General features: G+C 43.5%; 1 protein-coding gene across 5 annotated transcripts in view; it reads left to right on the forward strand.

Annotated features, from left to right (window-relative positions):
• SEMA5A (semaphorin 5A) overlaps nt 1–26,979 on the forward strand; it is a 472,196-nt gene that overhangs the window by 288,519 nt on the left and 156,698 nt on the right. For all 5 annotated transcript variants that reach the window (XM_045863616.3, XM_064596872.1, XM_064596869.1 and 2 more), the window contains exons 6-8: nt 6,563–6,625; nt 17,611–17,709; nt 19,286–19,499. In XM_045863616.3, coding sequence (XP_045719572.1) covers nt 6,563–6,625; nt 17,611–17,709; nt 19,286–19,499 — 376 coding nt within the window. The remainder of the gene's footprint in view (nt 1–6,562; nt 6,626–17,610; nt 17,710–19,285; nt 19,500–26,979) is intronic.

Here is a 26,979-nt window from a genome sequence, read left to right on the forward strand (position 1 = left end):
AATCAAAACCACCATGAGATACCACCTCACACCTGTCAGAGTGGCTAAAATTAACAACACAAGAAACAACAGGTGATGGTGAGGATGTGGAGAAAGGGGAACCCTCTTGAATTGTTGGTGGGAATGCAAGCTGGTGCAGGCACTCTGGAAAACAGTATGGAGGTTCCTCAAAAAACTAAAAATAGAGCTACCCTACATCCCAGCAATTGAACTACTAGGTATTTACCCAAACAGTACAAATATACAGATTCAAAGATGCACACGCACTTCAATGTTTATAGCGGCATTTATCCACAATAGTCAAACTATGGAGATTGCACAAATGTTCACTGATGAATGGATGAAGATGTGATACACACAACACACACACACACACACACACACACACAACTATTACTCCATCAAAAGGAATGAAATCTTGCTATTTGCAATGCTGTGGATGGAACTAGAATGTATTATGCTAAGCCAAATACGCCAATCAGAGAAAGACAAATACTGTATGATTTCTGTGGGTCAGAAGACAGTGGTTTAGAGCACACAGGCTTCAATCCAAGTCACCAAGTTCAAATTTTGATGTCCACTTACTCTTCTTGTCGCTTTATGGTAAGTTATTTAGCTGATGTCCTCATCCAGAATATTATGTTAATGTTATCTCCCACGTAAAATTATAGCGAGACTTAACTTAGAAAATGTATACAAAGCACCCAGCTCTGTAGTCAGCACAATATAAGAGTTTTGTAAATTGTTATCAGTATTTTGCCTAAGATTTGGCAGCTGATTTCCAGCAAAGCAATGGCCCTCATTTGTGTTCTACCAGTTGTCAATCTCAAACTTTTACTTTTATGTCACACTGTCTTGTACTGGGTTGAATGGTGTCCTTCCAAAATTCATATCCCCCCAGATTCTCAGAAGGTGACCTTATCTGGAGGTAGAGTGTTTGCATATGCAATGAGCTACATGAGGTTTTCTTAGACTAGGGTGGACCTTAATCAAAGACCAGTGTCCTTATAAGAAGAGGACATTTGGGCAAACAGAGGCAGAGGCTGGAGTGATGTTTCCAGAAGCCCTGGAACACCAAGGCTGCTAACCTCCAGCAGAGTTTGGGAGAGGGGCAGGGAACAGATTCTCTCCTGGGGACTCCAGAAGAACCAACCCTGCTGGCACTTTGATTTCAGACTTCTAGCCTTGGGAACTATGAGGGAAGAAGTTTCTATTGTTTAAAGCCACGCAGTCTATGGTACTTTGTTATGACAGTCCTAGGAATCTAATATACTGTCTACTCAAAAAACAACCCTCAATTTAAAAAGATCCAACCAGAGCGCCTGGGTGGCTCAGTTGGTTAAGCGCCCGACTGTTTATTTCAGCTCAGGTCGTGATCTCAGGGTCATGGGATTGAGCCCCGCGTCAGGCTCTGTGCTCAGCCCTGAGTCTACCTGTCCCTCTCCCTCTGCTCCTCCCCCCGCTCACGCTCTCTCTCTCCAAAATAAATAAATAAAATCTTAAAAAGATCCACTGAGAAACAAAAGGCCCAGTAAGCATTTAACAAGTTGGGAACTCCACTGTGCAGCTATCAAAAGTAAGTCTGATTTGGTATTCTGATGTGGAAGAAGATCTTGGGCTTTCCTGTAAGGGTTTTAAAAAAGGGTAGTAACACATTTTTATGGGATTTCCAAAGTAAGCTGTATCTGTAGTTTTGGATGATGCCAGTGTCATGAGAATCAAAAACCAGTCATTGGATAATAGGACTAATGCCCCCTTACAGTTCTCTGATTTGGAGGTCACCAGTAAGAGTGAAATGGACTTACATATTTGCCATGGACGGCAAACTATCCACCCCTTTGTGTCTTTCAATGCACACCGTTCCATCTCAAATTCCCGGTGTTTTGAACCTGTCACGTGTGGCCACTAAAGGTAATTTGCGAACATGTCTCTGCTTAAGGGTAACTGGATTAGCACCTTATTGAAGTAACATAAAAATCAAGTTATTTCAAGTTCCATCTCATTTGTGTTTTGCTTCTGTTTTGAACAAGGATATGGTCTCCCATTGCCTGACGGTGTGTTTATAGTTGCCACCACGATTTCACATTCTCTGGCATTTCACAGATATACATGACATAAGAATATGAATGCAATGTATAAAAAAAAAAAAAGCCCTCAGGTGGTTGTTAATTTTTGGCACTGTGTAATTAAACTAGTTTTTTTAATGTTATCTTTTGCCAGGATCTAATTAGCAAAGCCATCTGTTGAAAGAGTAGTGGCCCATCTGCCTAGAATGTTGTTCTCTTCATTTTTATGAAAAGTATCTGCCTTTGCTGGTCCCTGTCTAATTAACTTCTCTCGCTGTGGAATGTGATAATACACAGCTTTGTTTATATACTTCTGAGAACTGTGGATTTATATGTATGTAACACGTACATAGAAAGAGCCAATCTTTTTTCTTTCCCACATTTGATTTACTCCCGAGATCGGAGCTCCGTTTATCATAACTTGAGCATATGTGTGTGCGTGATGGTGAGGTATGTATGGTGTCGTGCTTCCTTCCATCCAGGGCTTCTGTGGGTATAAAATGATACACTGTAAATCTACTCTATTTCCTTTTCCGTCTGTCTCTAACACTGTGGCTTCCTGAAAGTTGATGATGTTGTAAGTTCCAGGGTATCTCTGGATCTGAAATGAACATGGCTCTTGGAACAATGGAAATGACCATGATGAAGTTCTCAGAGTGAACAAGTTCTCAGAGTTAGCAAGATGTTGTCCAGACTAATGGAAGACACTTGTATGTTATCATAAATTAATGTCTGACATGTGCAAATATCCCCTATATGTCTGTTTCTCTTCCATCAAAATTATCTAGCACAGCGTCTTGCACTTGGTAGGTGGGTACTTCCTAACCGTGTATGACATGAAAGAGAGAATGAATGCAAATGCGTAAAGCAAAGCTTCTGTAGGTAGGTGAAGAGCACAGATGTTATTGGTATATATTTACATACAAAACAAAAATAAGGTTCTATGAATGGGAATCTTCTTGTCTTTTAAGATGTAGATGCTTCACACTCTTCGCCTACTGTGTATAGCCTTTGGATATCCAAGTAACCACAGTATTAGTTCTACGTGCGTGCTGCCAAAAAATATAATGAAGATTAAATGCAGAATGGAATAGAGAATTGAGATTTTTTTTTTTTTCCCTCTGCAGGGCTATTGTGCAATAGGAAAAGACAAGAGATGATAAAAATTAGATTTAAAAAAAAAACACAGAGACTCAGGAAATAAGAGCACGAGTGTTGTACTGAGATCTGAGATGTAGCATGTCAATGGCTTCACATTTGTTTTGACTGTCATAAAGATAGGTTTGTGTAGATACAAAAGTGTCTTAAAAAGAAGTCAACTGGAAAGATGGCTTCACGAATCAGTAGTGGGATTTGTTCCAAAATTATGACGCATGAAAGAATAACAAGAATCTCCTGTGAGAATATAGTGAGAAGACTTGATTAAAAGAAATTTAATTTATTGGAACAGTTCTTGTGGAATAAAGAAAGTTATGACCAGGTTAAAACATAATATAATTTCAAACAGGATGAGTAACTTTGAGAAATAAACTCTGGAGGATTCTACTGATACTCATATTTCTCTCTAATAGAAGTGGCTTTTTTTTTTTCCCCATAGTTGTGAAGTGGTCAAATAGATTAAGTTCAATACATTGAGAGAATAGAAGGATACTATGGGATCAACATCCTGTTTTAGGCCAATCTGGAGACGACATGTTTTCCCACTGCATTCTTTGATAAATTCTGTGACATCCAGTTATATTTGTCCAGCCCTACGATAGGTAGTTCAGTCCATTCCTAATATAAATCTTGTCTATCCTGTCCTCTATTCAGGTAGGAAGTGAATCAACAGAAAAGCTGAACAGTCATGGTCTTTAATTAATTCTGGATTTGAATATTATTGGAAATCCAGTTATACTGTAATAAAAATGCCTCAGAAGTAACTTTGCTTCTTTTAATAACTGTCTTCAGAAAAATCTGTAAGGTCCGTCCTATTTTCTATTGGTCTAATAAACTTGTGAGTGTAAGTGCTTTTTCTTGCCAAACTGGATAAAGTAAAGAAATATTCTTGAAAACTCTCCTTCTTTTTTCTATTACTTTCCGCATCCAATCCTTGGCCTTCAATTATCTTGAAAACACACAGGCTACTTGGGCATTACGCAGACTGGGGAAGCTATTTCTTTGTGATTGCGGTAGAAGGATTTGAACAATTCTGATGGCATTTGATAAATTTTCTTGCAACCCTGGGACTAACCATGCTCCTCATAGGTCTTATGTTTACTGAAAAGAGAATTACTATTTAACTTTCAACAAAATCACTGGACTAACAAGAGCCCCTACAAATGCCTCTTTACCTAAAGCTTTTTGCTTTGTAGTTGTCCTAGTAATTATATAACCAACCCTCCTGATGATAGGAGGTCAAAGTTGCGATAGGGTCGACTTTGTAAAAGAATGTATCGTAGTATATCAATTCTTTTTTAAGTTTAAGTAAGGGCAAAAATACAGATATCTTTGTTTAAATACAAACAACATAGTTTTATAAAGAGATCTAAGAAAGGAAAGGTCCATTTGGAACAATAGTAATGCACTTATTTTACGTGAGTCCCGTGGGGACACACGGATCTGCCATTACACATGAAGCCCTTATGTCTTCTCGGGAAGTGTCATCCCTTGTCACGAATGTATTTGTCATCCTAGCACAGAATTCAAGTCATTTGTTTGCATCACATGTTGACTCGCTGTGATTTTATTGCTGCCATTAAACATTATGAACAGGAAGACATCACAGAAAGAATTAACAAATTCTCTTATCAAATGTTGACACTGACAAAAATCGCTAAGTTGACACAAGGGAAAGCAGTTAGGATCTTGTTTCTGTTTGAAAGTCACTGAAGTGGTTCTCTTTAGAATACTTTTCTTATGGACTCATGTTTGCCAAGGAAGATAAGTTATACAAGAGGCAGGGTTTTGTGTTTTAATCTCTATTATGTAACCTTCTTTGGAGGACAGTAGATACGAGATTATGGTACACCATCACTTTGTTACTCTCCTAGGTTTAGGAGAATTAAAAAATACCTTCTTCCTAGAAGTGAGAGTGAAGCCATTATTCTCCTTCATAATGTTTGACAGTAGCTTGTTTTTGGCTTAGTTTAGTTTACTATTTAACATTAGTTCAAATTAGCAAAGAATTGTCCCTTGCTTAAATTATTTTTTCTGAGAATGGGGCATCTGGGTGGCTCAGTTGGTTAAGTGTCTGACTCTTTTTTTTTTTTTTTTTAAGATTTATTTATTTGATAGAGAGAGAGAGTGGGTGGGCACAAGCAGGGGGAGTGGCAGAGGGAGAAGCAGACCCCCTGCTGAGCAGGAAGCCTGATACTGGTCTCGATCCCAGGTCCCTGGGATCATGACCCGAGCCGAAGGCAGACGCTTAACCAACTGAGCCACCCAGGCACCCTAAGTGTCTGACTCTTGATTTCGACTCAGGTCATGATCTCAGGGTTGTGAGATTGAGCCCTGCATCGGGCTCCACGCTGAACTTGGAAACTGCTTAAGATTCTCTCTCTACCCCTCCCACGCCCACCCCTCAACCCTGCTCATGCTCTCTCAAAAAAATAAAATTTTAAAAAACTTTTTTTTTCTGATAATGATTTAACTGATCCTTCAAAAATCCTAAATCTTTGGAAATCCAGCTCACAAATCCACATTCCATACAATAATACAAAAGATAAACAGCTCAAATTCTTACGTTTGTTCAAAAAAGTGATTCACAATCTCAGCATATAGATCGTTAATATTGGCAGGCATCATTTCTTCCTGTGAAGTTAGTGCTGTGTGTTATCTCAGGTAATCACGGACAGCAGCAGATGTGAAAGAATGCACGTCAACTTGACGCCATGCGTTAGATTTGGAAAGTCTGGGAAAACATACTCGCAGGTTGTGGCTCTACCTATTTAGTCAGAGCTCCTAATGGTATGAAAATTACTGGTTTGGGTGAAGTAGTAGATGTGCTCTTTGCATGAGCTATTTCTTTTATTGACTATTCATCATTTACATATGGATCTTGGGAGTAAGGAGGTTGCAAAATCATCCTTGCTCCATTATCTTTGAATATTGATAAATGACATACTATGAACAGAAAATACAAATGTCTAAATGAGTATTTACATCATTTTGTTCCAAGGCTTGTCTTTTCAGTGTGCTGTGGATCTGTCCTGTGATGTCACTGCAGGCACTAGGTACCAACTCCTTGCATGTGCCTTTCTTATAGTCATTGAAATGTCACACTACTTCTGCTGAACTGTAGTTACTTAGGGGACAGGTCCTTTAAATGCTTTGATTTCAAAGCTAAATAGAAGCCTCTGTGAGTGAATTTCATGAATTTGGTGTAAATTCTGTATTAGTATGAAGGTTCTGTGGTGTGCCCACATTTCCTAATCTGATTACCAGTGCCTTATTATTCTTCCCCTTTTCTTCAGTCAAAACCGTAACAGTCGCTGTCATTTTGGTGTTTCCTACAGGCTGTGGAGTGGGAGTGTGATGAAGCCACCAAGAAGGCCTGTTACAGTAAGGGCAAGTCCGAGGTAAGGGGCATGCGGAAATGCATGGTCACCACTGTTTGGAAGGACTGTACGTGAAGCATTTTGATATGAAGGTTATTCCTGATGATGGTGCCTTGTAACTTGAAAAAACAGGATTCAGAATATACGTCGGACGCCTTGGTGGCTTGGTCATTTAAGCGTCTGCCTTTGACTTAGGTCATGATCCCAGGGTCCTGGGATCGAGTCCTGCGTCAGACTCCCTGCTCAGGGGGGAGCCTGCTTCTCCCTCTACCCCTCCCCCCTGCTCGCGGTCTCTCTCTTTCACGTTCTCTGTCTTACACTCTCTCAAATAAATAAAACCTTTAAACAAACAAACAAAACAGAAACAAAATATATGTACAGTATATTCTCAAGGTTTTAACATTAAATCAAGATTAACCACAGTTTCCAAAAAAGGATTCAGAATAGGAGAGCAGATCTGATTTGCACCATTAATTAGGCTAAAATATGGAATCAGTTGGCTGTGATATCATTTGGAAATATATGGGCCTGAATTTTAAAAATAACATTTTAATTCCCCAATTATATCTTAGAGCTAATTCCATAAAGTGACTCTATGATAAATAAAATTATTATATCAAAAATGATGAGATTTCTTTATAATTCGTTTTAACGTATCTATAAAATAAACTCTTTCCCTCTCTCTCTCTCCTCCACCCACCTCCTCTCTTTCCATATGAAAATCAGCACCCCCAAGTTCCTAAGGAAAGTGCAGTTTCTAATTAAGGTTGGAAATGCATTTCTTGAGCAGCTTTGCCCAGGGTCGAACTGCCTCCACACGGTCGCTGGCTCAGGAAGAGCAGAATTCCTCCATCCGGGGGAATCTGGTTCTGAGAGTTATACAGGACCATCTTGAGGAAATTCTTTTGCAGCTGGTGCAGATGCTCATTCTGTCTCGTTCTGAGAGTGATAGCGTTACTTTATTGGAGCACCGGTCTTTCCAATGTGAATCCCACTTAGGGTCACAGAAGAAAGCAGATACACAGCGAGCAGCAAGTAGGGCTCCCTGTGCAAATGTGAGCCCAGAGCCAAGAGCTTGGGGGAAAAATCTAGCAAATGCAGTGAGCAAACACTGGTAAAAGATCCTCACACCGGCTGTGTGGGTAAAAGATGTTAGGCACTTTATTTTACCCAATTTCATTGCCCTTTTCCCTGTTAACTAAACAGTTTTGAGAGTCAGACGTGGAGGCCGGTCTCAGCAAACTCAGTCACTGGGTTTTCCAGAACTGAATAAAGAACCCAGAAGGAGGAGAGGGGAAGGAAGAAAATGCCATCTTAGCCAGGGAAACACTTGGAGACGAAGAAAGAAAAAAAAAAGCAGAAATTGATGAAGGCAATTTACTGAGAGATCTTTAACCTCAGAAAATGCTTCTGACATAAATCATCGGAGACACAAGAAGATGTAAAGATAGCACCAGGTTACGAAAAATATGAAAATGCCCCCACAAAATAAAGGAGAAGTAACTAATGAATTCTTCTTACTGAGTTTGGATAAATTATGTGCAAAACCTGAGAAGGGGGTGTCTCTGTGGTTTGCTTTCTCCTCCCTGGAATGTTTGCATGTCATGATGTACCAGAGGTATTTCTCCCTATTCACCAGAGCACAGGGAACTCTTCAAACAAAACCACCTTATTGCAGTGTGGAGAGGCAGAATCGTCTGGGGGCAGTAAGGGGGGGGGGCACCGTTTTTATTTCTACCAGCAGAAAACATGGACCTTCCTTTCCAAGCTTCTAATGCCCTCCTTGTCCTCCCCTTTGCCTGATGACCCGGGCGCCTTCCAGGGTCTGCGTCCTTCTCCCTCTTGGCTTTTCCTCTCCTTTTTCTTTTTTTTCTGGTACTTTGGCTCATCCCTCTCCTCTTCCTTCTGGGTCTGTGCACGTGCCAATAAACATGATTTGGTTTTGGGCAGCCCAGCAACAAATTTTCTGGACCTATGGGGTGGCCATGGCTTCCTACCCGTTCAAGGAGCCCCATCTCAAGCATTCCCCCTGCTTCCACCTTGCCCACGCTCCCCCCTGCACCCCCCCCCCCAGTTATCACCCGGGACTTGTGTCTTTCTCTGCAGGGGCTCCTGCCCCTACTGCACCCCCACATTGCACCAGTTACCAGTAGCCATCTGTATTTTCCCTGTCATGCTGCATTTTCATTATGCAACCCATGCCCCTGGACTGGGAGCTGGGCCTGACGGTTTCACGTTGAGCCCAGGACACAGCCGAAGTTGGGAGTGTAACTCCACTCTCCTGATGAGTGACCAAACATGTGAGACCCACACCTGGGTGGTGATCTTTGTTAATTCAGGGTTTCTCGAGCTCCCCACTCTTGATGTTGGGGATCCGATCACTCTTAGTTGTGGGGTCTCTGTCCTGTTCATTGTGGATGTTTAGCAGTGTCCCCAGGTCCCCACTAGATGCAAGCAATCCCTCTCACCCAGTCGTGACAGCCAGAAAGAACCAAAAATGTCTGTAGACATTGCCAGATACTAACGTGCTCAAGAATCTGGACTGTATTTCTCCAAATGATGAAAGCATTGGCAGTTCTTACATGGTCCATTTCACATGGTTCTCATGTTTCCTCTAGATCACATTCATTCGTTTCACAGACTATTTCAAAAATAGCTATTTCCTTCCCTCTCTGGACATCAGTCTCCTCTGTTCCTTATGTATTTTAGGAAAACATCTGATTATTTCGGTAGCCAGTGCTTCTCCTGCTGATAGTTTCTGAGTCAGTAATTTTATAAGAATTAGAGCGGTAGCCTTTTACTAGCAGATCATTACTGCTTGGAGTGAATAATTGCTTCTGCTGAATCAGAACTGACCCATGTTTTGCCTTAAGCTGTGACCATTTGTTGTTTGGTGCTTAGAAATTAGGCAAGTGAAAATCAGAAACAAATCGGAAAGAGCATCTTTCATTCCTTTAGGTAACATACCCTCGATTGACAGATGGGAGCGGTCCTCACTACCCTCCGCTGAGTTTTCTGAGACACAGAAGGAAAACGAGCAGAACAAACATGGTCAAATAAAATCAGACCTTCACGTTCCACGTGTTTCTGGTTTTGATGGATTAAAAACAATGGCAAATTTCTGTCATTATAAATTGATTCAAACTCCATTTGTAGATGGGATTTTTTTCAGAAGAATATACCAGTGCAGCTAAAGATGAATTTCAGGCACCAGTACTGTAAGGAGAGATGGCGTGTTCTTTGAGGTGGCATTAAGTATATTGATGGACCCATCTACGCTCTTGAACAATCCGTGCTCGGTTGAAATGGATTTCGGTTTTGTGGCAGCACTGTGTGCAGGAGAAGTTCATGTGCCCAAAATGATGTGATGAGTTTCCAGAGGCTTCAGCCTAAGCCACACTGCCGGGTGGTCCATGGGTGGGGAGCCTGGTGGGACATCCGGCTCTGCATCTTCCTCTCCTAGTTCCTTTTCCTTACTTAGCATCTCTGTTACGTTCTCAAAATGGCACCTGACCCAGTAGCCTGAGCCCAACCCCTGGGACACAGAAGAAGAAACAAGGCCACTTCCTATGAAGAGGAGCAGCGAGGCCAAATACCATCTGCCCGAGGGCCAGTCCCTGAATTCACAATTCAGACAACCCAAATTTCTCCATTCTGACAGTTCAAGGGCCCAAATCGGAAAACATTTTCACAGAGTCAACTTAACTAGAGCAGTCCCCTTGCTTCTGGAAGTTTCCATCGCCTGCGGTCAACCGTGGTCCAGAGGCAGATGATCCTCTTTCTGATGTCACGCCAGAAGGTCGGTAGGCCCACGCTGCGTCACAGTGCCTACATCAGTCACTCACATCACCGCATCACGTAGGCATCTCATCATCTCAGAACAGCACTCACAGAAGGGTGAGCACAGAAAGTAAGACATTTTGAGGGAGAGAGAGAGCATGTTCACAAAACTTTTACTACAGCATATTACTAGAATTGTTCTATTTTATTATTTGTTGTTGTCCTCTCTCACTGTGCCTCACTTACAAATGAAACTTTCTCAGAGGTATGGTATGTACAGGAAAAACCGTGGTATCTGTAGGGCTTGGTACTATCCATCGTTTCAGGCATCCCCTGGGGGTCTTGGAAGGTGTCCTCATAGATAAAGGGGGACGGCTATAATATCCGTTTAGGGAGTGGAATTCAGGTTTTTTTCTTAGTGGCCAGGAGTTTAGAAATGAGAATTCAGCGATTGTTTATTTTTTGTTTGTGCAGTAGTCTTAGGACAACTTTCACAGAATTACAAAGTTTCCCTTCTCCCTGAAATCAAAAGAATAATGCAAAATGTGACATCTCAAAAATGAGAAGAATGCCAACCGTTTTGACTGAGCTCATGGTTTTCTCTCCCCGAAGAGCAGTGGTCCGTGCTGCCCCACAGAAAGCAGGATAAGCAGAGCCAGGAATGCTGGGCGCGGTGAGGGGGCTGAGCCAGCGGGGTGGCGTGCCCTGGGCCCCCTCGCCGCTCTGATGGGAACATTCCTCAGCCGGCTGCCCAGCAGGGGAGAAGAAAGAGGACACATTTGCTCTTTTTCCCTGGTGGTGTTGGGACCGACACAGGCACCATTTCAAACGTGTAGTCCGTTAAACTGCCAGTTCAGGGAATCAGGTCAAGAAAATGTCATAGATCCTTGATTTGGGCCCATTTAGAAGAGAAAGGAGGTGCGGAGACTTGCCACTTCGCTGTGAGGTTGGAGTTCAATTGTATTTATAAAATTTTCAGCTCATTTTGGGGAAAGAGGGTGACTTTGCCTACAAAGGACTCAAACGTTTCCTGCGTTAAAGGGGGAAGAAGCGTCTGTTTTTATGTATTCTGAAACTTTTATAATAAAATCTGCCGTATTTAGTTCTTTTTGAAATCCGATGACAGAAGAATGCTTCAAGAGTTACTTAAATGTCTTTTAAACGAATATGATTTTAAACATAAATGGCCGATTCTCCTGCACGCGAACAAGAGTCCCTTGTCTGTCTGGGGTCACTGTGTCTGAGCCACAGCCCTGCCCGCTGTGCCCTTTAGGAAACGCACCGGCTCGCAAGGGGGTGAGGGGGCTGCTTTGTGCGCCTCTCGGAGCTTTTGCTTCTCGTACCTTTCTTGCTTGTGATCTCATTTTGGTACTTTTGACACCAAGTGCCTAGAATTATTTTGCTCTTTGGTGGGAGAGTTTTTTTTTTTTTTTTTAAAGATTTTATTTATTTATTTGAGAGAGAGAATGAGATAGAGAGAGCATGAGAGGGGGGAGGGTCAGAGAGAGAGGCAGACTCCCTGCTGAGCAGGGAGCCCGACGCAGGACTCGATCCCGGGACTCCAGGATCATGACCTGAGCCGAAGGCAGTCGCTTAACCAACTGAGCCACCCAGGCGCCCCGGTGGGAGAGTTTTGATTGGAATCCAGGGCTCCGTGTATTGTTCTGCCTGCATTTCTCCTGGGGCCCTGCTTGCCGTGTTGTCCAGCTGTGCAAGGAGAGTGCAAACTCCAGATGTTGGGGGGAAGCCACCATGACTCCATGACTCCATCCTGCCTGGTGGCATGGCGGGGGGTGGGGGGGGCCTGGACATGTTCACCGGGAGTGCCAGGATTTGGAATTCTTGAGTTAATGCATGCAGCACCCTGCAGACCTGAATTTATTCTATATGATTACTGCAAAAATTAAGGCTTCTTTAAATGGGACACGAACAACCTGTGTAGATTCTGTACAGGCAGTTTTATTTTTGTTTTGTTTTGTTTCTCATTTTTTTTTTTAAATCGAGGTGTCCCCAACAAGTTTTCCATGGAGTTCAGTTGAAAATAGTCACATTATGTAAATATATGCATAATAAGTATACTTTAATTTATCAATACACTATGTATTATATAGCATACAATAGATATGTTAATATATATTCATATGCATATGTGTGTATTTTTATCTACATATTTCTAGATATGTATATCTATATATTTAGGTATAAATATGACTATAACAGCATGTCTATATATTTATTTAAATTTATGTAACCTGGGGGCGCCCGGGGGGCTCAGTCGGTTGAGCATCTGACTCTTGATTTTGGCTCAGGTCATGATCTCGGGATCGTGGGATCAAGTCCTGTGTCTGGCTCCCAAGCTCAGTGTGGAGTTTGCTTGAGATTCTCTCTCTCCCTCTGCCTCTGTTCCTACCCCTGCTCACGCTCGTGGACTCTCTCAAAATAAACTATTAAAAAAAAAAAAAAACTTCTGTAATCTGTATGCACATATATACATATGTAATACATGTGTCTCTTACACACATATATGTCTCCTATGTGTATACGCCATATATATATACATTTACATCTGATTGGGTGATGCAGTTTCTCAAGATTCACCTGGTAATCGTGACTTTCGGTAAGTATGCATTCAACAGGAGAGGCACGTGCAGTTACTATAAATTGCTCTGCGGCGCTCTGAGTGCTCACAAAGGTGATGCGTCACTCAGGGAGACACGTTGTGTTCAGTGGGAGCGCTGATGAGCATGGACGCTGCCTGGCTCCCAGCCCTCCTCCCCCACCCCTAACAAAGATGGGCTGGCATTGCTGAGCCACCTACCCTGTTTACGGATCGTCTTTCTGCACAGTTACAGTCTTTCTTCAAGCAGAACATACCTGTTTGGGGGAAAAAAATGATGAAACACTGTAAGGGAAAAACCAGTGAATTCATTGAGAGAAAGGTCCTGAAAACATGTGTTTTCTGTCCTGGGGTCAGGGCTGTGTGTCCTTGAGACCAAGGGGGCCTTGGCCTGCCTCTGTCTCGAAGCTCTTTTAGTGAGTCAGCAACTCTGCCTCCCAGCTGTCAATTCAAATAATTGCTTCGAAATCAAGGACAGGTTGACCTGCCTGTGGGATCGCAGGCACCCACGGGTCGTTTTAAGGTTCAAGTGGTATTACCAAAAGGTAGATAGATGACTGTCATTATCAACAGAGAAGCCGTGTGGTGGCAGGCAGTTGGCAGCCTTGGAAATGAGCACTATGACTTCTTGGAAAACCAGAATTCATTAAATTCCCTTAAACCACTTTCAAGATACAGAAATGGGATAAAAGAAAATATTCTTAGATGAGAAAAGGAAACTCAAAGATATTTAGGTAAGTGGATTTATAAGACAAACCTATACCAGAATCTCCGGAAGGGACATCTATCTGCATCATGCCTGTACTTTAAATAAAACAAGCGATCCCAAGCAGTCCTTCTGGCACGTTTAGATAACCGGTGAAACAGCCACATTTGTAGCCGTGATCGATAACGCGATCCACCAGGAGATTTTCCATAGGAGAATTTGGGTCTTAAGCCTACCACCAGCCGGAGACTGATGATTACAGAGCCTGGCCCTCGGGGTCATTTCCTTTCATTCTTAATTTTGACTCTCTGATTTCTACATTTATCTGCTGCTCAAAAGCTAAGTACCTCTACTTTCTTCTATCTAATACGGTCTACGTTGTTTTGTCTGAACTTACCCCAATTTCTCTTAAAAAAACATTATTTTAGATGCATTTATTTGTTTACTATTCACATCCAGCCTGCTTCTAGAATCAGTTGAAGGAGTCTTTGAGTTAAACATGAGGCGGCTTTTAAGGGAGTGAGAACGAGAAAGGTCTGAGATGCACTGAGCCAGACTTTGGGCAAAGGAGTTCAGCTCTTGACAGTTAAGAAGAAACACAGAAGTATGCCCACCTCCGAAGGTTCCTCTTACAGGGCACAAGGAGGGAGCATGCCTTGTCCTAGTCCCATTGGTGATAATGCAAACCTTCTCCTCTTCTCCTCTTCTCTCCTCCTCCCCTCCTCCCCCAGTGCATCCCAGCGTGCATACTGGACTCATCTAGAACATGACTCTGGTCAGGTCCCATATGTCACAAGCAACTCTAGGGTCCACAGGGTTGGGTCTGCCCTCTGTCCTTGAGAAAAAGACTGTACGGGCCCCCTTATCTGATTGTCCTGATCCCTGAACTCTTCCTCTATCCTGCCCTGCAATCTCACTGAGCTGGGGAAGCTGATGGGTGGTCCATGGGCATGTGACCCTTCTCAGACAGTAGAGCCCCCGAGTGTGTTCTCATGTGGTCCTGGTTACTGGAACAGGCTTGTTACAATTCTCTGTTCCAATTGAAATATCATTGTGCCCTCCCTTGTTTACTTTTTTCCAAGATTAAAAAAAAAAAATCCAGCTGGATTTGTCCTGCCTCTCTGGTACACTTCTGCCTTCTGGTGCTCACCCTCCCTAACCATCCTTCCAGTTCTTCATCAAGTTTGTGATGGGCCCTCACAAAAGTTAATGACCTCTGCTCTTATTTTCAATTTGTCTTACTTTTGGGAGATGAAGATAAACATTTTTGTTATCTCGATTGTTTCCCTTCCCATAATTGATGAGAAGTACTGGCTTTCTCTCCCCCAGGTCTGTAGACATCATCTTTCAGTCGGGATCTTGGAATAACTTACCCTTGACTGTGTTCATGGATATAGGCTTGCTTCCAGCGCATTTCTACTTTGTGTCAGTCTCTTGCTTTAAAACGACAACAAAAGAGTTCCTCTATGTCTTAGACTCCTTCTTGAAAGAGTTCTAAAAGCACAACAGAAAACAAGCAAAATCCCCACTTCTCCCACTGTTTGTCATTTCCCATCTCCTATTGATTATAGTGTTATTTCTACGTCTGTTTTATATGTTAAGGCATCAGGCCCTCTCAGCTCCCTTGCTCCAAGTTATCTCTTTGGAGTATCCCTCAGACATGTTTAGTCCTCAGGCTTTCATCCTTGCCTTTATCCTGTCTTTGCAGACCCCCGTGCCCCCATGCTCCCTGACATGGCCCGGCCACCTCGCCCCTCCTCTGTGTCCTCCCTGTGCTCCCTGAGCCTGGGAAGAGATAACCATGTGGCTCTTTGAAGTCTTGTTTTGTTCTTTCTCTTTCAGAACTCTCTGCCCTTTCCATAGTCATAAAAACAAAGCAGAACACAACAAAACAAGCCTCCTCCCCATCTGGCGTACCTTTCTCAGCTACCCAGTACACTGTTGACATTCATTTCTCCATTCTCCTGATATCAAACTTAGAGCTTTCATTCCTTTTGTTGTTTTTTTTTCTCAAAGTGTGTTCAGATTAGCAGTCACTTATAATTTGTGCTTGCTATTCTTGCTAGGTATGGTATTGGGAGAATTATCTGCCCTTGACATTTGACTTCATATTTAGAAAGCAGATCCCCAGACTTAGCTCTTTTCATCATCCTCATGGCCAGGCCAACAAGCAGACTGAGTTATGGCAAATCAGCAGGCATGGAGATTGGGGCTCCATTTGATTGAAGAGAGCATTGCCAAATGCAGAGCTTCTTATGCAGGGCAGCATGCTATTTGGACCATCATGTATCATGAGATGTCAGCTCTGTCCACTCGGTTGGCTCCTCACCACATCCTGTTGGTTCACTGCGTTCTGGCTGTGCACGTCCACACCCCCCACCCAGTCTGGGCACGAAAGGACATGGGACCCAGTTAAGGAAGTGGTTCCCTTGTCTGTCTCCGGAACTGTAATCTCCCTATCTCAAGTTTAGCTTCTACACTGAGTGGTCCTTCAGCATTGGGTCAGGTCAGACTTCATGCAATGAAAACAAATAGCAAGTCCCTTCACATTTGGAGTAAAATTCAAATTCACTAGGCACAGCGGCCCCTGTCTGACTGTGCAGCGGATGTGTGACCTCTTCCATACACCACGAAGCCCCTCACCCTAACCATGGCACCTCGGCACAGTCCACTCCCCCCACCTAGGTTGTCTTTTTCCTTTTTAGGTCATTAAATCCTGTAAGTGTCAGATGGTGCTTCCTCCAGGAAGCTTCACTAAATTCTATCCTTCTTGTATTTTTTAAAAAGATTTTACTTATTTATTTGACAAGAGAGAGAGCAGCAGAGGGAGAGGGAGAAGGAGACTCCCCACTGAGCAGGGAGCCTGATGCGGGACTTGATCCCAGGACCCCGGGATCAGCAACTGAACCGAAGGCAGACGCTTAACTGACTGAGCCACCCAGGCGCCCCTCTATCCTTCCTTTAAAACTTACATTAGATGTCACCTCCTGGGAAGCCTTTCTCCAACTCTTCCCTTCCCCTTCCCTCTCGAGGTAGTAATATTCTGTTCTCTGGACAACTCCATAGTAGTTGTCATGGCCCTTTATTTTCATTTTCTGCTGAATGCCTAGATTGTGACCTCTAGCACAATGTCTACCAAAGAATATCTAGTCAGTAAATGCTTGCTGAATGAATGAAGAGCTTTCTGGCTCAGAAGTCCATGCACTATGATGACAGTGCCCCAGATTTTCTATGCATGCTTTGCAAGCACAAAACATACTCAACTCTGGGTCATCACTCAGCATGGGGTCTCATCCCACATGTTCTGGACATCCTTTCCTTATTAGTTACATTCTTGCTTCTCCATCAAAAATCAAAAATGTGTATAGATTCTCACTATGTATGGAATAGCACTTTGAAAACTTTTTGTAAAACCTTCTTCCAATTTGTATACAGAGTTTCACATGTGACCCTTGCATTTGGAGAAGCATTTGTAACATTTTTTTTCAAAGTTCTGGAAAGTTTTCTGAGACACTTTTTCATGAGTGGCATCCAATAGTTTCCTTTTATTCATTCTCCTCACTACACATACCAAAGGCGATTTTGGGTTTGCTCTGTTAACAGGTACAATTCAAAATGAAACTACATTTATCGAAAAAAAGATACGTGCTTTGAGATTTTAATTGAATGTGTATATTTATCTTCATAAATATCTTCTACCGAACAAGTGTGCAGATAGAGAAGGTCAGATTATTTAACAGTTATTGTTGTTTGGGGGTCAATATCTAAGAGATTTTTGTTTTTGTTTTTAGTGGTCAATTGCCATATAATTTATTAGTCAGTCAAGATATATTCAGATTTGCCATTCCTCTTGTGTTCAGGCCTGTTAACATGTTTTGTGTGATTTTTTTTTTCCCCCTCCAGGAGGAATGTCAGAACTACATCCGGGTGCTTTTAGTGGGTGGCGACCGGTTATTTACCTGTGGGACCAATGCTTTCACGCCTGTCTGCACCAATCGCACGGTAGGTCTTCGTCTTGAGCTTCGACAGAGTTTAATACCAGGAAAATCCAAACGTTCTGTTAAAGCTGTAGTTTTACATGTACTTCCGTTCTCTAAGGAGTTGCTTTTTTTCTGAAAAAGACTGAAAAAAAGTCTTTTTTTCAAATAGAAAAAATATTTGATGTGTTGATTTATTACTAATCACACTGCCTAGAGTATAAAGAGCTGGAAGTAACGATAGCTTGTTGAATTAAATTTCAATATGTTTCCAAACTGTTTCTGCCAGCTTTTCTCCACCAGTGATCCTAAACACTAATCCTCAACATACTCTTCTTTTATCCTGGCTTACTACAGAGATCCTGAGAAGTATTAAATGGCCTTAAAATCATAGTCCAAATGATGAAAATTATAATTGACCAATTGGATAAGAGCAATGTCAAAAAAATGAAAGCAAGCCAATAAATGAAGCCCAAGCCCTGGGCAAAGTGATGGTCCAACCTGTCCTCTTTCTTTTTCTTTTAAACCTGTCCCTATTGGCGGAGGACTCTTCAGCGCCTGTATCTTACACCAGTAGATCCGTGGGGCGTCCGAGCACAAGGGCAGTCTTCCTAATTCGAGATAGGAGTTTGATGTCCCGCAGGGAGCATGATGAAGAAATATCGTTATGTTAATTTCCTGGTTACCCAACTTCTCTCAAAGCCTGACTTTATCATCTACAATATTTCAAACTAGCATTCGGTTATTGGAAATATAAGAAGAACGAGGAGGAGGATGTCACGCCGTGCTCTCAATGCTTTGCACCTACTTGGGTGGTGGTTATCTACCCCAGGTTGTGTTTATCCTTTGGGTCCCTGTTGTATTAAAACAAGAGTTTGAGATATAAAGAATTTAAGTAACTTGCCCGGAGCTAAACCTCTGCCGGCAGAGTGAGCAGTGTGTGTGGGTCCCCTGTCTAGCCCTGTGTTCTGCTACCACCCAGGTCAGGATGAAGAAGCCAGTGGAACTTTTCTCGTTCAAGGATGGGTTGGGAAACCAGCAACTGAGAAGCTGGGTTCACACCAGATGCCTGCAAGACCCCGAGTTGGCTGTCTGAAAACTGACTAAATAAAGTGTTGGAAATTTGGGCTACACAGTCCGAAAGAGCATGCATCCTTATCTGTGAGCAGAGTTTGGAGCTATTCATAGCATTTTAATTCACTTAGGGTGATAAAATTGTACAGAATCTATATTGTGGTTTGTGTTTCTCTAAATATTGACGTTTTCTCTATTGAAGTGGAAAGATCTGCAGTACCCATGCGTTATCAATGGGACCCATGTACAATCAACTTATTTCTTTTTTTTTTTTTCTTTTTTTGGTGAGAGTTTAATAGTGTGAGGTCCCGCAGCTCTGAAGGGAGGATGAGGGAGATGATTGGTGGATCCTCCATCCAAGTCCACCGCAGGGCGTTTTCATCAAAGTCGGAGTGCACACCTCTGTCGTGTCTTATCCTGAGCCCCAGAGAGTTTATTGCACATGCGTCATTTGCGGGTCGGGCCGACCCTGTTCTAGGGCTTTCCTGGGGGCTAATTGGTTTCGTCTCTCTTGTCCTCCCCCACAGTTGAATAACCTGACCGAGATCCATGATCAGATCAGTGGCATGGCCCGCTGCCCCTACAGTCCCCAGCACAATTCCACGGCTCTCCTCACGGCCGGTGGGGAGTTGTACGCTGCTACGGCCATGGATTTTCCCGGACGGGATCCTGCCATTTACCGGAGTCTGGGCATCTTGCCTCCTCTCCGCACGGCGCAGTACAACTCCAAATGGCTCAACGGTGAGTCTTCCCGTCACTGGAGGTGCCCCACCTCGTCTGTCTGTAACGCCTGGTTACTTGTGCTCAAAAGCAAGCTGCTGCCACTTCCGAAGAAAAACAATTTCTTCGTTTTCTTAGGAAATCAAAATGTCACTTGTTTTGCTTGTCAGTGTGGAAGGGCATCTGCGTGGCGCTCTTTCGGAGTAGAAGGGGAGGAGATCCTGTCGATGCTGGAGACCAGGACAACAGGGCTAATGTTGACATGACCATACATCGAACTTAGGCTGTTCTTTACGCTGGTGTTTGAAGTTCAGGAAACTTGATGTCGTATCAGAGATACCTGTAGATTCATGTGCATTCTTTCTTAACTTCTCATTATATATCTAAAAGCAGGAAGTTACTAGCATTTCATGAAATGTTCAGACGCTGGGTAAGAGAATAGGTTTGGCCACAGGTAGCTCCAAAGAGCTTGATCAGTTTAAAAAAGTATCGAGTCACATAACCAGAGCATTGGGGTACGCGTCTTCGGGGTTACTCCCTTCGATGGCGCGAGCGTCAGTGAGCTCTGTCACTGGTCTCTCTCTGCCATCCACGTTGTGGCAGTGTGGTCCTCAGACTGACTCTGCTGGGCATGCAGAATCGCTGATGCAATTTCAGGCACTGCACCCAGGTGTGACAATATGCAGCAGCAGGAGAAGCTGTGTCTTCCCAGAAGACTTCAGTCTTGGACTAGAAATTGGTCATGTGCTCACTAAGCAGTCAGAATAGAGGTTGGCTTTGTTCAGTGTCCTGAGTGAGGGGTGCCAGCTAAAACTGAGCCCTCTGTATGTGTGTTCATGTGTGAATGTGCTTGCACACGCACACACACACACAGTGTTATGGACAGATACATGCATCACATGTCATCCCTTTATTTGGTAGCTTGCACAGAGATGAAATCTTGAAATTGCCCTTATATTATTTATTGTTTTGAGCTTTCGAGTTCTACAAAGATTTACTGGCCTTCTGTCAAGTACAAGCTAATTATGTAGATGGGAATTTCTCAACCTCGGCACTACTGACATTTTGGAAAAGATAATTCTTTGATGTGTGTGCGGTGCGGGGCTCTCCTGGTTATCATGGGATGCTTAGCAGTATCTCTAGCCAATCTATACTCACTAGATGCAGTAGCATCCCCCTCTACCTAGTTGTGACAATAAAAAAATTTCCAGAAGTTTCCAAACGTCTCCTGGGGGAGAAAATGCCTCTGGTTGAGAACGACTGGCTTAAGCTCATTATTTATGCATATTTATTCCTGAAGGTATATATAAAGCATTTTTCCAAGTAATAGAGTCAAACCAGCCCCCAGGTTGTCTTTAAAAGATTCCATTGTAGAGAAGAGAATATCCTCCTCAGATTTCTCTAGTAATTTAAACGACTCTGTACCCTTCCAAAGGGCAACATGAATTGTTTTCCTAAACTGAAGCTGTACCTAGCTTTTCTTCATTAACATTATTTCTGTTGAACTGGTTTCAGTCCCCTTCGGGCCCTGAAGCTTTCATCTGTTTAGCTTAAAGCTCTTCTTTCTGTTCATTTGATTTTTACTGACCATGCAAAGTTTCCAGTTACAAATCAAAATCACCTGCCCCCAATCAAAGGCATTGTAATTAGAGTTTGTCCAAAGCAAAGTAAAAAGTAATTAGGAGTACCGTCTCTCTCTCTCTCTTTTTTTTTCCCCCAAAAGTGACCCCCTGAAGAATATCCTGGAAAAATAACTCCAGTTATAGCATGAGTTAAAAACACTGACTATTTCTTTGCATGTGACTCCAGTGCCCGCTGGCTGATCAGATGGTCTGATTCCATTAACGTCTGGGTGGAAGCCTTTCTGTCTGAGAGTCAGGGGATGTGAGAAGGGCAGTGGGAGAGCTAACCCTGCTTACCACAGTCACCATAGGTATGCTGTCATTTGGCCAACATAATGAATCATGTTTTAGGTTCCTAAAAGGTGCTGCTGTTTATATATGATAGAATCCAACAATTGTAGAAATTGAAAATTAGTCCAAGGTAAACATGGTAGAGCCACCACTCAACCTACGTTGTCATCTTCATTCCCATGACCCTAAATAACCCTGTTGCCCTCAGCCCCGCCCGCCCCCACCCGCCCAGAAAGGAAGGCCCTCACTCCCAGGGCAGAGAGCAGAGAGTTCTTGAATGTTGAGTGTTTCTTCCCTCTCCTGGGCCCTGTTGGGGCAGTGCCTTCTACTGAACCCCGAGATACCGTTTCTACTGCTGGTTGGCCCTGTTTTCGACTCTGATGGACCATCCAGGACAGATTCTGGCCTCTGACCCCACTTAGTTTTGCTTCTGTCCCCCTGCTGAGCCTGGAAGCAGGGGCCTCTGTTCTTCTTGACCTCATTGGAATCCCTGCTTTTCATCGCATCTGCTCCATGACCAGATGCCCTGGTCTCAGTTCCCCACTGTGTTCTGGAGTCATTTTCTTTCTTTACTTGAGATTGTTGCTGTATCTGTTATCCCTTCTTCTTCTTCTTTTTTTTTTTTTTTTTTTTTGCCCTAGCCTCAGATTTCTTCCTCTCTAGTGATAACTGCCATCTTTTTATAAAAATGTACAGATTTCTTTCTCCTTCAGTGAGACGAAAACAAATAAAGAAACCCAAACAAGCTGAAAACAAAGTTCGTTCTGCAGTATCCAAAAAAAGAGTCCTAATTTCCTGTTGTGATTTTTAGGGACCCATTCAAGGAGGCGTTTAGATTCTTCTCCAGAGTTTTCAGCTGATTGAGAATCAAGGCACGGAGTGAGCAAATGGAGAGCAGAGGTTTGGATTTATTCTTGATAGAGCTGAGCGGGTGTGCTGGAAAACCCGGAGCTGGTGTGTTCAGTTAAGAATATGGGGCGCCTGGGTGGCTCAGCTGCTGGGCATCTGCCTTCAGCTCAGGTCATGATCCCAGGGTCCTGGGATCGAGCCTCCCATCAGGCTCCCTGCTTAGCGGGAAGCCTGCTTCTTCCTCTCCCACTCCCCCTGCTTGTGTTCCCTCTCTTGCTGTCTCTCTCTCTGTCAAATAAATAAATAATATCTAAGAAAAAAAAAAGAATATGCAGACTCTGACCTGCTGAATGAGGAGACATGAGCCACCCCCATGGGGTCGGCAGGCAACTCCCTTGGCATTGGAGCTCCCACGTTGGGGGAAATAGAAACCCCGGGGCCTGCTGATTGAAGGTATGGTTTCATGACACTCACTCTCAGACGTGAACTCACAGTGTTCATTACTTACTCATCTCAGGCTATCACTCAGCTAACAGCTGCTCACCCATGATCATAACCAGAACTCACTTCTTCATCTTGGACGTTTTTCAGGTTTTACCAACAATTTTGTTTGACAAAAGAGAATTGTCTCAGCAGGAAAGAGGTCTGGAGGATAGGACCTTCTAACTATGGTCAGCACAATTTTTGTCTTCAGATTTGGTGCTTGTGATTAATTTGTGCATAGGACAATTCGCCTATACACAGAGGTGGCCCTTTCCATAATTCAATTAGTTACCTTATACAGGAAAAACTCAGTAGTCTTTGAAGATTATAGAAGAGACCCATTCCTTGCCTCTTGCAGCTCTGGTAGTCCCAGATATTCCTTGGCTTGTGGCAAATCACTGTAGTCTTTGCCTCATTGTTCACACGGGCTCCTCCCTGTGTATCTCTGTGTCCTCGCTTGGCCATCTTTACGTAAGAACACTGGTCATCCTGGATTAGGGGCCCGCCATACTCCAGTATGACCTCCTCTTAATTCAATCTGCCATGACCCCATTTCAAATAAGGTCTCATTTACAGGTGCTGGAGGTTAGGACTTCGACATATTTTGGGGGATGGCAGGATACAATTCAACCTATAATGGTGGGCTAATCAAGAAATGCTCAAACGTTGCCACCTTAAGCACAGCACCTTACTTCTGACGACAACCCCACTCTTCTTTCTGTGCTGTGTATGGGGCAACCCTCTGCCCACTCCTCAGCCTCCTTGTCTCGACGCTAGCGTCTCATTCTTAGCAGAGAGTGCTGTCTCCCCTTTGCCGAAGGCACAGCTGGGTTTCCCCTGTTTCTTCCTTGCATTCTCCAGGCCACTGCTGCGGACAGGCTGTTCACGTAGGCTGCCACCCTGTCTACTGAGCACCACCCCGTGATCTCTGGGGAAGGGGGGCCCCTCTCCTAGGCATCAGGCTGAAGTGCATTGCATCTTGCTCATTCTGTGGCTGAACTCTTCCCTCAAAGGACTGTAGTAAAGACTTGACAGAAATAAGCACACAGACATCTCAGTCTAAGGGAAGCACACAGACACACAAAAATGTTCTTCAGGACATGTGGACTGAGCACAGCAAGCCGGGGCTCTTTGGCCACCCCAGCCTCTCAGGAACCTCCATGCTCTGGGGGTAATCTTCAGGCACATGGTGGCATCAGCCTGTCCAGGCTCACCTCCCTCCAGGACGCAGGGAGCCCTGGGTAAGAACCTATAGAGCCTCGAATGTCCCCAGGGATGCAGCCTAAACACCTGCTCTCATTCCAACAACCTGCCTGAAGTGCACAGAGTCCCCATTCCACCTACAGAAAATGCCAAGGCCCTACCCACGGCTTCCTCTTACCCCTGTGTCGTCACTCTTCTTCCCACCCCTTGCTTCCTCTGCTTTGGCCTCTTAAATGTTGCACAGGGCTGCTGGCTCTTTACTGTCTCCCAGGGATCAGCAAAACCCAGAGAGTCGACAGCTTAAGCTTTGCAGTCCAAGTTGTCCCCATTGCAGCTTTTCAGTTCCTCCCTCATAGCGGCCATCACCGGTGCCCACCTGATCACTCACAGTGGCTGTGTGCTCATAAAATTTTATTTATAGCTAGCAGGTAGGGTTGGCCGGCAGACTGTAGTTTGCTGGCCCCTTTCTATCTGAAAAGCATCCCCTCCCGCCAAATCTACCTGGCCAACTGGTTTAGCTCCTTCCGGTTTTTGCTCAGATGGGGCTTCTCAATAGACATCCCCCAACCGCCTTATGTGAAGTGACCCCCTCTCCCATCTAAGCCTGCTTGGTCCCTCTTACCGTGCTCAGCTTTTATCCTTAACTCTTATGCCCTTTAGTGCTTGTCTCCTTCCTCCCTTAGAATGGAGGTTCCCCAGTGGCTGGGCTAATGTGTTTTGTTCACTGACGTGTCCCGCATGCTTTCAACAGTGCTGGGCACATAGTAAGCACCCATCAATATTTTTTGAATAGATGAGCTACTAGATGAGTAGTTTGCTTCTTTGCTTGCCCCACATGTGTATGAATTTCTTGAGGGCAGGGATTATATGTGAGCTGTCTTTGTGTGCTCAGCATCTCACTCAGTCTGAAACACAGTTCACACTCCATCAATGAATGTTGAATGAGTTAGGAGATAAGCACATTTCGTAAATAGTAGAAATGTGAACGGTGTCATTAAACAAATGGAACGTGTCATAGGAATTGTAACCAAGAATTAAAAAAATAGATTTATATGTTTGAAACTGATTCAGGTCTGAAAAAACTTCTTTTGTCATCTGATTTAGACACTCCTTCTCAACCATTATTTATTCAGTTATCAAACACAATGCAATCGATTGGATAATGTTTTGGAGGAATTTGAAACTGAGTTATGTGCTTTGTAATGAATGTAAGTTTCAACATCAGATTTATCCCCCTGTGCCAAAATCACTCTGAAAACAAATTTATGTGTTTAGAGAAATACCTTAACAGTTTTAATGCATTAAAATACTCATTGTTAATAACCTTTATTAAATGATTACTGTAAGGCAGGATAATAAATGTTTAATGGTCAATGCTTAAAATAGGGAAGCTATAAAACTTGCCTTCAAGAAATTGGCAATCAAATTGGGGAAACAATAAACCCATGAAAGAGGGGAAAATGACATTTCCAAATTAATAGTGTGCAAATTCAGTTTGTGGGTTCTGAGGGAACTACATGCTTTCACAGAGAAAAAAAAAAAAAACCTTGGTAGGAACTTGGAAAAGCTAATTCATAAATGAGCCTTCGTAAGTCAGCATAGATATCTACATGGACATCATCTTATTAACACTTGGTGACCTGTTCATTTTTCTTCTCTGGGGGTAGTGTTTGCCTGTCCACGGGGTCCTGATGAGGTCCCCAGCTCCTACTATTTCTGCAGATTCCAACCAGGACCTCATGTGGAAGCAGACAGACCTGACATCAAAGGCCTTCTCATTTTAACAATATTATTTCATATGAGCTATTATGTTTCTAGCCAAGAGAGAACTCTTTTCGTTACAATCTCAACTTCTCCTGGTTTGAAATAACTTTAATGATGTTCCCCGTGCCTTAAGTAGACTCTTTGAGGTCTTTAAAGTACAATGAATAACCTCCTAATGATTAAGGATAATTTACTTAGAGGAAGAACATCCCCTCTGTGCTTAACTCAAGGAGAAATTGTTTCTCCTCACCGTGAAGACAGGTGCCTCGTGAAGGAGCTCAGCGCTTCTCCCTGAGAACAGATGATGCCTCTCGGAGCTGTAGGCATGGCCAGGCCAGAGTGACTTTTTTGGTCTCGTCCTGGGGACAGTGAATGAGTTCACTTTTGGCAGAGTCTACACAGCACAGTCCCTAATGGTGTGAATCATCTGCTCTAGGGTCTCCCTGGATGGACGACATTTGCTAGAGCAAGAAATTTATAAATTGGAGGCAGTGTTCACAGAACAAGCAAAATACAGACAAGTGGAGCCTAGGAATGAAGTATGTTTGTGTAGGAAAAGTCAAGTCTTTATCAAGGGAAAGCAGCCCAGGAAAACCAGAACAAAAATCACGATTGCCTAGTCAGCAGCCTGGTTTTATATTTTATTGAACGGGCATCTGGGGAGATGCTTAAAAGGGGTGTCGTTGTGAACAGTGGGCTCTCTTCGGTGAGCTCTCTTTAGCTGTGAGGCTAAAGCCTGACATCTCACATGTGAGGTTGTAGCTCTCAAGGTGAGCCGTGGGCCTAGAGCATGTGAGCCGTTGGGTGACATGGGGCCCAGCCCTTTTCTAATTGGTGGGACATCGGGCAGTTGTCCATCTTGAGCGGGTTGCAGGCCTATTGGAAATTGTGCTGTAAACCCAATCTGATTATCTATATCATAGGGGTCACAGTGGCTCTTTAGAACTTGCCAGGTGGATGGGAGACTCCATACATGCGCCATCTGTAATCCTCCACAAAATTTGCCAAGGGATGACATTGTCCTTATTTTACAGATGAGCAAGCTGTGGTCAGAGGGACTAGCCCCCTGAACCAGAGCCACTAGGCTGATGTGTACATGAACTGGGATTTGCAAACACACACACTCTGGAGCTTGCATCCTCCCCCTTCCATGTGCTCCCTCCTCCCCTCCGTCTCATCCACATCTTAGGAAACAGCAACATCATAACCTGCCTCCATCTCCCTCCCGAGGTCCACGTTTTTATGCACGAGCTACCACAGAAGAGGGGTAGGGGGACTTCGGAGAAGGT

Source organism: Mirounga angustirostris, unplaced genomic scaffold (assembly GCF_029215605.1).
Source record: "Mirounga angustirostris isolate CCGP_5_RB_7025 unplaced genomic scaffold, mMirAng1.0.hap1 SCAF_7, whole genome shotgun sequence".
Lineage (NCBI taxonomy): Eukaryota > Metazoa > Chordata > Mammalia > Carnivora > Phocidae > Mirounga > Mirounga angustirostris.